At 43.9% G+C, this 12,981-nt stretch overlaps 1 protein-coding gene across 1 annotated transcript in view; it reads left to right on the top strand.

Moving 5' to 3' along the window:
• RHEB (Ras homolog, mTORC1 binding) overlaps positions 1 to 12,981 on the top strand; it is a 40,051-nt gene that overhangs the window by 948 nt on the left and 26,122 nt on the right. Inside the window, exon 2 of the mRNA XM_014308356.2 lies at positions 4 to 384. Within this exon, the coding sequence (XP_014163831.1) occupies positions 4 to 384 (381 nt within the window). The remainder of the gene's footprint in view (positions 1 to 3; positions 385 to 12,981) is intronic.

The raw sequence follows: 12,981 nt of genomic DNA, 5'->3' as shown, positions 1-12,981 counted from the left end.
CAGAGCTGCGGGCCCGCGGCCGCCGTGCCCTTAATAGGAAGTTTCGCCCCCCGCACTCCCCGAACGCAGCCCGGAAAAGCGGGATCGGGGGAGCTGCGGAGAGCGTCCCTCCCGCCGGCTTGACTGTGCTGGGGTCCCGCTCCATGCAACGCTCCGTAGGGAGCGAGCCCGGAGAAGGGCAGCGGAGGTGGGGAAGGGTCCTGGAGCGCGTGTCCTGTGAGGAGCGGCCGCGGGAGCTCAGCCCGCAGAAAAGGAGGCTCAGGGGAGGCCTCATCGCTCTCCACAAGTCCCTGACAGGAGGTGCCGCCAGGTGCGAGTCGGGCTCTACTCCCAGGCAACCAGCGGTAGCACATGAGGACATAGTCTTAAGCTGCGCCGGGGGAGGTTTGGGTTGGACTCCGGGAAGGATTTATTCTCAGAAAGAGTGATCGGACCCTGGAACGGGCAGCCCAGGGGGGTGGTGGAGTCACCGTCCCTGGAGCTGTGTAAGCAGACTGGACGTGGCGCTCAGTGCCGCGGTTGACACGGTGATGTTGGGTCCCTGGTCCACCTCAGAGCCCTTGTGCAGCCTCGGTGGTTCTGTGATTTAGAGCCAGTTTGACACACTGGGGAGGCCAGGCGGGTGTGTTGCCCGTGCCTGTTCCTGCCCCCATGGAGGTGTTCGTGAGGCGGCAGGAGCAGCGCAGCCGCTGTTCCCAAGGGGCCGCCTCGGCTCCGGGCTGTGCCCGTACGGCGCCGCTGGGACAATCCGGAGCGGGCCCATCCGCTGGACGAACTGCCTGGAAGCGTCCAGCACGAGTCTATAGCAGCTGATAGAGGGTTTTGTTCCGTATAAAAAAGTGTGATCCTTTCTCCTGCATCTGATGGAGAACGGTTTCGGATGTTTCAGCATTCGGGTTCTTGGAGCAGAGGGGAACAAGCTGTAGTACAGCCGGCGCTAATCGATCAAACTTAAAAGCATAGATCAATGTGGAAGATAATGTGTGGTTGGGGAAAAAAAAAAAGATGCTACAGAGTGATACTACTGTGATATAAATGGGGTTTTTACATTGAAAGCAGTGACTATATCAGTAATTTGTCTTCTGTGACAGACAGCATAAAGAACGCTTTAAAAAAGCTTTTTTAAATATAAGAAAAGGCTACATAAAGAGAGCTTTTTTTTTGCATTTTGTGCATAGCTGCAGCCAGCTTGGTGTTTGAATTTGTTTGATGAATTTGTCCAGTCCTTAAACAGAACAGTGAGTAGTAGATTGATCAGTTTGCACAGTCCGTATGACATCACTTGTTGCAGTCTGTTCATTGTCTTGTTGTTATGTTTTCTCTCTTTGAGCACTGGTGGGAGCAAAGCAATGGGCAGTGTAAGTGGGAAGGGGAATGCTTGAAATTCTGTTCTTTGGAAGTCTGTGGTGGGGACTGGGTGTACTGTTGAGCTTTGGTCCTTCATCTGTTGACATTGACAAGCAGCAATCAGAAAATCAGATATTAGTAGGGTGTAGCACCAGTTGAGGAGAAATAGAGGAGTAGTATAATGTTGTTAGTTTGGTTGGGGATGTGAGCAATAGTACTCGTGGAAAGGATGGCCAAAATGTTACCTAACTGTTAAGACGTGCTGCTGAACTTCTTTAACTAAAGTTTTCTGGGACTAGTGTGGAATTGGGCTTGATAGGACAAGACCAATTTTATTAGGAAAGCTACAAGTTGTATGAACATAGAATTAAGAGGAGGGGGGAAATCTGATTTACTGGAATTTCCTTTTGTTGTCATTAAATTCCTTGGCAAATACTTAGGTAGAAGTTCAAGCAGTAGAAATGGGCCATTGAGGTCCTACTTCCATCTTGTAAAGCTGTTAGAAAAGCAGGAGAGTTAAGCTGTGAGATTTAGATTGTCCTCTGCTTCCCCAAATATGCCTCCTAAAGTGTAGTAGGATGGGGACTGAATTTGGCCTCAGGGAAACTTTTGATTAAGTCTTGCTTTGTATTATGATGGCAAGAATATCACTTGAACCCTGGGTAAGAAAGGATATAATCTCATTTTAGGACAAGTGTTTGGGTGGTAGAAAAGGAAGTACATTTCTTTTGGAGGAAATGCTGCATTGTATAGAGGTAATGCTCATTAAAGTGGGGAATAATTCCAGAATCTGAAGGAAATGCTTTCTACATTTCCTTTTGTAATTTGGGAACAGCATTGTTTTGCATTAACATTAATCTTGACCCTGGAATTAGGGAGGTTAATTTTGGTGAGTTGTAAAATGCTTGCAGTTTCATAGGTTGGCCCTAAATGCTTAGGGGGCCTGCTCTGGGAAGTCGGGTGCTCCCCCTGTAACTGCAGTGTTTGAGATGAAGCTGTCATAAAACTGGGAGCTCTTTTTCCCCATGTCTCTCTCAGTGAGGTGCTGAAATAACCAGGTTTTGATGATGATGTTTGTCAAGCAGGGAGCTTTTCCCTACAGCTGTTGATTGAACAACCCCGTGGGTCTCTCAGGTTACAAGTGTGTACAGGGAAGGGTGGGCACGCCCTCCCTGGGGATTTGTGAAACAGGGGCTGAAAATTGTACTGGATTCGTGCTAAGGCCTTGTCTATTTTATTACATTAAATTTTAGTCTTATCCTGGTGCTGTTGTCAGGTAAACTAGAGGTTGGGAGTGGTATCTGGTATAATAGGTCTCAGAATAGAAAATTCAGGAATCTGCTTGTTTGAATACACTCCCTCTATCTTTCAACACCGCCATCAAGCCTCTCATATGTGAAACTTTTATTCTTTGCTGATGGGAGAGATCACAGTGGAAGCCTCGTAAATTCCCAGGCAGTCATACTTTCTGAGATGCAGACAGAGTATTTGCCAGGAGCTTCAGGAGGTGTTTTTTGGTGAGGAAGACTGATTATCTGTGGATACAGCATGCAGGTCGTGGCATGACGTGAGACAAAATCACGCAAGAATGTCTCTGTTGGGTTTTGCTCATGTTTAAATTGGTCTAAGAAAGTTAAATTCCATTATGTAATTGTGCTTGTCTCAGCAAGGTTCCGAGTAGAAATCAGATGGATTTCATCCCAGGGTCTGAGTTTCACAGCAGAGGAACTTGACTTGCATTACTGTTAGTTGGGAAGTGACCAGAGTGTATCAGCTATTTGAGATTTCATGCTGGAAGAAATCTATCTTGTGCATGATGAAGCATAAACTTTTATAAAGTTACTGCCTTCCCTAAAAAGAATCTTCATATTTGTGTTTTGGTCATAACTTAATATCCCAAATATAATTGGAAATAATGGATTTGCTTGGAAATAAATCAAGCAGAAGATTTTCTGAATCTTTTTAGAGTAACAGCCTCTCTAAAAAGCAGGGTAGAGTTGCCAAAAATGCTTTGTGTTCAGTTTCATTCTCTTTCTGTTTATAGAACAGATGTGCAAATTCAGACCACAAATGCCTGTAGGAAAGAAGAAGTTTCTTAGATCATCTTGTAAAGTACCTTATTACTGGGATTCTCTGTGTTGTATTGAATGGATGGATTTAAGATAAGCAGGAAGGTATTGTTTGGATCAGCTGCTTCAGTTGTAGGTCTTTATCTCAGCCTGATTTCTTTTGTGTTGACTGGATAAGCTGTGCTGCTGGTTTTACAGATGTACTTGCAGAAACAGGAATTCTCTTTCTGAATTTTACATGTTTGGACTGGTCATCTGAAAATGCTGTCCTGGGCAGTTTATGGCTCTGAGGGGAAAATCCAGTTAATAATAGGGAGCTTACCTATTTCCTTCTCTGGATAAATAAATCAACTTCTTTTGTGTGTGTAGGTGTAGAGCAGACCATGCTGCAGGCAGAAGTAGTCATGGTCTGACTGCGGCATGCAGGTATCAAAAAAAAACCCCTGTGATGGAACAAAATGATCTGTCAGGATTAGATTTGTATGGAAAAGCTTCCAGGTGATTGTTTTCAGCTAAAAAAATGCCTCTGCCCCCTCCACTTTGCTTGAAAAGCAAGAAGGCAGAAAAAGCAGTAACTTTAATATGGACCTGTAAATAGTAAAAATAATTGTTATGGCAAAAGGTAGTTTGAAAAGAGGAGTTGTGTGAATATTAGGAGGTTAGCAGTGTAAAATGGAGCTGGGGCTTTGCTGTTCATGCCTGAAAGATGGCATCTGCTCTCACAGCAGCGTTCCGCCCCGAGCAGGGATCCCTCTGGGATTGGATGGGGAAGTGGTAATTTTAGCAGGCGATAAATTGCCCGTGTAAATGTCAACAGAGGAGGAATGGAGAAATTACCGCTGCCGTGTGCTGTAATTTGGTTTACACAATCGGCTGTGGCCGCAACACGGGAAAGCCTGAGATTGACCAGGAAAATTGAGCGGGTCAGGAGCCAGCTGATCTGTAAGGTTACATTTTGCTGTCCCTTGTAAAGTGCCAGGATGACTTCCACAGCCCTTCCCTCGCCAGGGCCGCAGTTGGCTCTGCCAGAGTGCGGCAGTGCTGGAGGAGGAAAGGTTGCAGCTCCCAGGGGGACGGGCTGAGGCTGGAAATGCCAGCTTTAATTGCATTTCGGTGTTAGTGCTGCGATAGTGGCTGCAGCAGGGAAAGTTGCTACAGAGCATTTGATAGCAGTAGCTGGAAGCACTAGAGGCAGCATGTTCAGCTGTAATATCAAGCCACCGTAGGGTTATTTGAGGACACTGCTCGAGGATTAACTCTTAAGTTGCCTGCTCTGATCTGTCAATGGTAACACTTGCACGTTTTGCTTGTATGTATGGGGGCGTTTTGGTGTTTGATTACACAACTTGAAGTTAACATCGACAGGAAAAGCCTGATGAAATGTAGATCCTGTAATTTATAAGCTATGTAAAGTTGGAGCTCTTCATTTAGATCTACTACAGTGCCTGGAGTGTAGGCTCTGGCTGAGGCAGCCCCCTCTGCGGTACAGGCTGCTGCGGAAACTCGGCCTGACCACGCAGCCGGGATTAGAAGAGCAGGCTAAAAAGTGATAAATGCCATTATGATTAATTTCCTGTAGCTCTCCTGAAGGTGACATCCAAGGGCGTGCTTTAAAAACTGCTCAACTTAATTGTGTATTCCATCCAAAATCGAAACAGCTTCTCTGTGGGATGTTCATAATGCACTCAGGCTCTGTGAATGCTGCATGAGTCAATTGGCTGGTGTCATCTCAAATTCGCCTAAATCAGAAGCTGCAGACATGAAGCGTGGCGTGTAAAAACACGAAGTGACCCTTGCCAGTCATGAATTGGTCTCCTTAAGGATTTGAGAGGTTCCCTTTTGTTTTTAAAGGTTTGTATTTGAAGTGAATGGCAGATTTGTTGGGAATTTGATAATGTGAGAAAGCAAAATCTGCTTCCTGTGCTTGGGGGATTTTTGTTCCTTAAAATTTCTTTCTTCCAATCTTGGTCAGGACACTGGCATTACACTGTGGGTCCTGCCTATTGAGGGCAGCTCTCCTGTAAATGAGGATATGTGGAATGGGAGAAAAAGGAAGTGTGGACAAAATTCATGTTTTATGTTGTCTAGCAGACTTTTTAACAAGATTTCAGATTATTAAGTTTACTAAAAGCATATTAACATGGACCATTACAGGTTGCATTTCCTTTTGGAGAGATACAAAGTACGGTGGATGCTGAATTGGGTATTTTGTGGGGTAAAGTTGCTTGTATTGAACTGGTCACTGAGGAAGTAAACTGAGGCAGTTTTTGAACAAAGTGCCAAAACAGGCTTTCAGGTGCAGCTTTTCTCAAGAAACATCCGAGCCACTTTGTTTTTTTAATTGCCACATAATGAAGGCAGATGCAAATGAACTCTGTAGGGTGGGGTGCCTTTTGGCCCAAGTTGAGCTAATCCCACACTGTGGCTGGGAGTTGGACCTTGCTACCCCCACCCAGGGGTGTGATGGAAGGCTGTCCACCAGCTCAGGGGATTGATTTATTTAAAAAGTAAAGCAACCAGAAGGGAAAGTTTTTGTATCTTTCAGTTGGTCAGCTCAGTGAGCGCAGCCCTGACAAGGGGGAATGGGGTCAGGAGCACAGGATTTTGGGGGGAGGATGGTGTAGGCTCTTTGTGGCTGTGCTGATTTCTCTTCAGTCAGACTTGTTATGGAACCACGTCTGTTAGTGTTTTCCTCGACCACCTGAGACAGGCATGGATGCCTTTTGGTCAACTTTCAGCAGTGGAACTTCTGAACTGGACTCATTCTCTTGATGGAAAAAGATGGCCTTGTGCAGGTGCTGAGATATGTGCTAGGGAGCCATGGAGAAATCGAGTTCTTCAAGGTTCTTGTTTAAATAACCTTCTGTAGTCAAATCTAATCAATTCATGTGGAATTGAGGAAAAAAAACGCTTGACCTGGGGTAAACCTAAACCTTGTTCTAAAGGTCTTTAAATTCAGATGGTGCCTCAAGTGATACGATCTGGAATTTTCTAGAAGCACCTGCTAGTAAAGATGTTGCAATGGAGCAAAGCCAAAGCTTCAGGACAAAAACTCTAAGAACATGGAATCCAACCCTTAACCCAGCACTGCCACCTCCACCTCTAAACCATATCCACACAACTTTTAAATACCTCCAGGGCTGGTGGCTCACCTGGTTCCCTGGACAGCCTGTTCCAATGCTTGACAACACTTTCTGTGAAGAAATTTTTCCTATCATCTAATCTAAACCTCTCCTGGCACAACTGTTTTCTCTTGTCCTATTGATTGTTATTTGGGAGATGGGACTGACTTCCCTCTTGGCTACAACCTGTCCAACAAATGAAAGGCATTCAGAGTCGCTGATTTCCTTCCTAGGTGGAAAGCCACTGGAAACAAATCTAAACTGTGTTGCTTTTCAGCTTGGTCTGCTGTCTTTGGTAGGATACCTTTCAAAGTATCTGTTTCTTGCAAATACTGGTTGACCCCTCAACCTGGCTGACTCCTCCTTTGGTTGTGTTTATCAGCATTTGGAGCCTGGGGGTGAATCACAGCTACTTCATTGTTGAAATGCTCTGGTTTTTCCTCAGTTTGCCATACACATGTTGATTGCTGGGCATGCACATTTTAAGAAATGAAGGGTGCTGGATGAGACTGTTGAATGAAGCATTGGTCAAACAGATTACACAGGTTCTTGTGGTGGCAGTAGCCGTTGGTTTTTCTGGGTTTGGATTGAAGGCACTTGAGACAGTAGTTCATGTTTGGACTCAGGTGTTTGTTATTTTTTATCAGTAAAACAGTGTCACTCCTGTGAGTTTGGCAGCTTTTCATTAGAAGGCACAAAATGGCCAACAATCTCTTGTTCCAAGGTCTTTTAAGGCTGAACTATCCAATGAAGAACTGACATCTGGATTATTTTCCCTTTTAACCCAATAACTGATCCCATAGAGCCCCCAATGGGGACTTTTCTGCCCAATTACAAAATACCACCCAAACCCAAGAAGAAAAAGGAAGAGGAAGCATGAAGAAGAAACCCAGGATGACACCCTGTGCCCTCCATCTTGTTTCCATCTACAACATACTAAAAATCCCAAAACCTAAATTTGTCACCAAGTGATACTCCTACACTGCTCTCTATAATCTATTGCACACTTTTGTGGATTCCAGTCTGTCTTGAAGTTTAGGAAACTTTCTCCATGAATGAGGGTCAAAGTCAGGGCACCCCAGAGCAGACAGAGAAATATTCCCGGTGCCCTGGGTTTCCACAGGTTCTGAAAATGCAGATTTTGGATTATGAGGCACAATATTCCACAAGATGAAGTTAGGACGAGCAAAAGACCAGCTTGAGCCTTGGGGGCTCCTGCAAAGGGGAAGTCTTCAAGAATTTCTTATGGGACTTCTTGTGTGAATTAGAGAACTTGAGGCTAGAACAAAAGGAGGAATTGACAACAGTTTGATTTTGGGTGGAATCATCAGGAGTTTGTGGGTAATGGCCAAAGGTTATGAGGCATAAGACTAAGTGCATGATTTCTGAAGGGCTTTTAAGGAATGAAAGATCCTGTGTGACACTTGGAGGATTAGTTCAGGAAAGTTGTGGTCTATGTTAAATAGGTATCAGCTGCAGAAATCACAATTCCCTGATTATACTTTAAACAGTGAATTTTTCTTGCAACACTGTTTTTAAATATGACACTAAAATCTCAAAGATTGAGGAGTCAGTATTTCTGGGATGGTTGTCAGTGTTGTTGGGTATTTTAGATTACAGGCACCAGAACATTGTGTGTGCCAAACCTAGTTATTTGTGTTCTGTGGGGTATGGAGTTAAATTAATTTTAATTTGGAAAAAGATGGAATATATAAGTGGTCCTCAGTGTGTGGATGTAAACATGTGCAAGTGTAATACAAAATTAGGATATGAAAGTGTCTCTTGACAACGTTGTCTCCAGAGTTAGTGGGATACATCTGTCTAGCTTCAACAGCTTGTCAGATTGTATTGCCAAAACTTCATTCAATATGTATGACCTCCTTTAAAGGTACTCTTGCTATATGCAAAAGAGCTGGGATGCATAATATGTAGGAAAACTCCATTAAATCTGCCCTAAAAACTGTCAAAACAATCAAGCACTTGACACTAATGCAGTAAAGTGTATTTTGCTTCAAGGCTTGTTATTCCATCAATAACAAATTTTTGGTCTTCTGAAATCTGTTTCAAAATTAGCATTTTTTAATTAGAATTGGAAGTTTCTGCTTTAAAATGTGCATATAAACAAGCACCATGTTTCTTAGCGTGCTTCTTTGCTTTCTTGGAAATGGTGTTTGCTTCTTTTGTATGGTCTGACCCTGGTGAATAAATTCAAAAGGAAGGTGTTGGTTGTGCTGTTTCCACCTTCATATTTTGAGAAAAAAAATCAAAACTCTTCATAAACCTTTTGAGGTTGCTAATCTTAAGTATAAAAATGGTTCCGTTGGAAGGTAATGCAAGTTTTTCTGAGCAGTGAAAGCAGGAAGAATAAGTTGTCTGAATGTTACAAAATCTTGTTCCTTATACAGAGTGTATAAGAGTCTTAGGGCACCTCAACCTTTTTTCTGCTTGTCCTTCTACAACTGCACATTTTTGTCACTTTTATTCCCAAGTGTGGTGATAGGACAGAGGAGGAGCTAATGTGAAACTTGAAGAACTGATGGGTTGATGTGCAGGCAGACAAATAGAATGTTCTGCTGTGTCTCCTGAAGCCTGACCTGACTTCAGGTTGTCTTCAGCTGTGGTTCAATACTCAGCTGCTTTGTCTAAGCCGTGTGGTTGTGCTAGAGGAGCCCTGGGAAGTGAAGTAACCAGCTTGTGTTTGCAAGAGCTTCCTCAGGTGCTGGAGCAGGACTGGCTGGAAGATGCTTGACTTGTGAAAAAGTGGAAAAATAATTTATTTTCAAGTTGCAGGTGTCATTCTCATTTATCCTCCTGGGATACTTTCAGGGGGGTTGAGGGAGGGTGGTAATGAGATAGCAGGGGTGAGGTTTTTTTGGTTTGTTCTGTGTTTTTCTTCTTCCCTGCAAAGGTCAGAATTATGTATTGTGATCTTTTAGTACTACATAATATGAAAACTGAGAATGGGCAAGTATGATTCTTATCCAAAACCTCTTAATTTGAAGCATCTGTTGAGCCAACAGATGGATACATGCTGGTTGGGAAGGTAAGAAAGCCAGCTGGCTGTCATGGCAGGCAAGCATTTGATATTAAGATGCAGCAAACAAGGGTTACCTATTCTATCTTCTCTGCCCTGTGGCAAAATCAACCATGTCATGTCATATCTGACAGATCTTTGGCTTAAATTCCCTTAACATTTCCCAAAGTTGGGGGCTTTAATGATTCTTTTGGTATTCTACATGGTGTTATTCTTACCCTGGAGTCTTATTTTTGCCCTGCTGTTTTACCCACGTGCATCAGGCAGAGATTTTGGTATATTATTACTTGAAACCTCCCTTGCTGTTGACAGATTGTCCTCTGCATTCAGCAGCTACTCTTGGGTGGATGGTGAGTGTGTAAGTGCAGGAGGCTCACAGCCAGCCTTGGTGGGGAGGGGTTGATGACTAACTGCAGCTGGGTGAAGTGCAAGGCTGTGAAGATGGCATTTAACAGATTGTGGCTTTCTTCTACCCTGATAAATAGAGGGGAGGAGCTTCCCTGATCAGCAGAAGTGACATGGAAGGTGCCTGTGCAGTTAATTCAGAGAAGATCTAGAGCTGAAATGGAGAAGAGACAACAATAACAGCAAAAAGCCATCAGAACCTGGTGGTGGGAGAGAGCTGTGTAGAGGAAGGAACAGTTCAGGCACACACTGGTTTTTATGTTGGTGTGGTTATGTGTAGATCCACTGGGGTAGCACATGAGAAATAGTCAAGGCTCAACAATGTGAACATTAATCAAAATTCTCAGTGTCCACCAGTTGTGGGTAGAGATGTTATGGAGTTGACTGTAGGGGGATAAAATATAAGAAAATAAAGATAGTGTAGAAAGTAATCTTACCCCTAAGGAGTTGCAGCTGGGCCAATTAGCAAAGATTAGGAACAGGCCTGACTTTAACAGGCCACAGCTGTAACCAATGAGAAGAAGAGTGCTATAAAAGAGTGGGGTGGCTGGGTGAGAAGAAAACTGGAGTCACTTGGCTGCTTTGTGAAGTCAGTGCTCTGAGGAGATGCCCACGAGAAACACCGAGAAGGTCTGAGACTTTTGTGATAAGGAGACAGCAGTATGGAACCCCTGCAATAAGATGACAACAGTTGAGCATGTCTTGCTCTGCTGGAGGAAGAAGGAACCAGCACAACTCTTTGTCAGTATCCCCAAAGCCCTTCCCTGTTCTGTGCTAAGAGATTTTGATGTTGCAGGGTTGGTGCTGCAGTGCCTGATGCTTCATGCAGCCCTGGGGGCTCCCCCTGTGTAGGAATAGCAGGTGAATGGTGCTGGGGGCTGGTAGCAGCTGTCCATGAGTGTCAGGGTTTATTGGCCATGTGCATTGCTGGCATTGGGTTTGTCAGACCTTGGACCATCAGTGATGACACAAAGAGCCTGAAACATGGACTGACCACCTAGCAGTTACACACTGCTGCAGAGTGGAGCTGTCTGTTGTTGCCAAGATCTTCTAGTGGCTATTATGCCACTTGATTTATGTATTATTATAATATGTTGTACAAGTAGCCTGCCCTTGGGGACACAAATCAGTTTTGTCTTCCAGCTTTCGCTGCAGTTGGTGGAGAGCTCTGTGAGCTTCCTGCAGAGTAAGGCTGAAACTTCTTAGCAGTAGTTACAGAGTGTGCATCACATGATTTGATTGGATGGTGTTACCAAGAGAGGGAATATTACCGTTACTCTCCTGTCAGGAACTTATACCAAGGAAAAGAGAAATACATCTCTTACTATTCTTGCAATTCCAGGAAGATCCTGAAACCCTCTGGTCATATGCATTTCAGTAGTACTGCCAAGATGGTCTATTCTTCACCCATTTCAGCTGCTTTTGGTATTACTGGGTGTTACAGTATGCTCAGGGTCATGTTCCTAGACTTGTGTTTTTAAATGATGCCAGGAAAGGTTTAGTGATGTTTTCAAAGCCTTGGCCCTCTGCTTGGTGGTGGCTGTAAGCAGTGACTGGTGTGTGGTGGCCACAGTGTTGGCAACTGTGAATCCTATGGCTCCAGTCCTCAAGGTCCTCTGCAGGGAAGACCTGCATGTCAGTGGAACTGAGGTCTTTAGTCTTGGTAAAGCTTCTTTTTCTGTCTTACTGGTGTGAAAATGCAAGTGGGATTTGTGGAAGGAAGGGTTCATCCTGTTTCCTAATGGAACTTGAAAATTTAACAGGTCATGTCTGTGCAGAGCTGCTGCTGTGACTGCAGCTGGAAGGATCCACTTGAAGAAAGAATTGCAATTTAGGTTGTACATCCCAGAAATCTTTAGCTGTAAAAAGGAAGTGACTAAAATTTGAGAGTTGGATCCCTTGTGTGGAAACTAAAACCTTGAAGATAGAAAAGGGGAATGCATGGAATGCATTAAAGCAAGAGAGATGTGTTATTTCTCATGACATAGCATTTAAAACTGATTTAATGGTGAAACAATGGCAGTTTCTGAAAGGATCTTTCAAAGACATTTCATTTCATGTTGCACATACCCCATGATCCGAGGAAAGGTCAAGTTTATTCAGACACCTAATGAGCTGCTTGAAGTGTGTGTATAGGGAGAAAGGACTTAGGTTCTACCCAGCAGCAGAAGTTGAATTTTGCCCTTTGGAGAGGAAGTCAGCACAAATTTCAGGCTCTTTACCTTTAGGTGTGTCATAAACTGCAATGTTAGGGTCTGATCTTTAAGCTTAATAAACTTCCCTTTAGGAGTTGTTAGGGTTTAACCCATTGGGCAGCTGAACGCCACACAGCCATTCATTCACGTCCCACAGTGCGACTGGGGACACAGTTGGGGAAAAAGGTAAAATAGAATGGGGATAAAGACAGTTTAATAGGAAAGAAAAGGAAAGGTAAATGATAGTAATGGTAGAAAAATATACAAGTGATGCACAAAGCAGTTGCTCACCACCCACCTACCAATGCCATTGAATTTCTGCTGCCACCTGAAATATTTTAAGCCTTGTGCTGTGGGAAGGTGCTGCAGGGATGCACAGTTTCTGCAGGAAGTCTGAAGGAATACAGAGGATTATATTTATCTGAGAAATACAGGTTGACTGTCTGGGGTAGGAATGTCTGAATTTCCCTTGCAGTTAAGGAACACTAGGATGCAGCTCCCCTGACCTGTTTAAAGCATCTTTGATGCAGCCTGGTATGCATGCATTCCATGCCTGGTGAGGTATATGCCGCAGAGGTTGTTGTTTTGGTGGTTTTTTTGGAAGCTTTGTAACACCTTTTCCCATCTTTGACAACTGACAGTAAACGCATGGAATTAAAATTCATGTAACTCATTAAAAGGGAAACAGGAGGAAAGCTGCAGCCTGGTGCTTTCCTGCCAGCAAGGGTAGCAAGGAGAGGTAACTGGACTGTGTGCTAAAATAACTAAAAGATTTCTTTAGACAGTCCTTTGTTGTAGTTGCTGATTTT

This window comes from Geospiza fortis, unplaced genomic scaffold (genome assembly GCF_000277835.1).
Source record: "Geospiza fortis unplaced genomic scaffold, GeoFor_1.0 scaffold182, whole genome shotgun sequence".
Classification (NCBI taxonomy): domain Eukaryota; kingdom Metazoa; phylum Chordata; class Aves; order Passeriformes; family Thraupidae; genus Geospiza; species Geospiza fortis.
The sequence above is the reverse complement of the archived record's forward strand: the minus strand, read 5'-3'. Positions and strand labels throughout refer to the sequence as shown.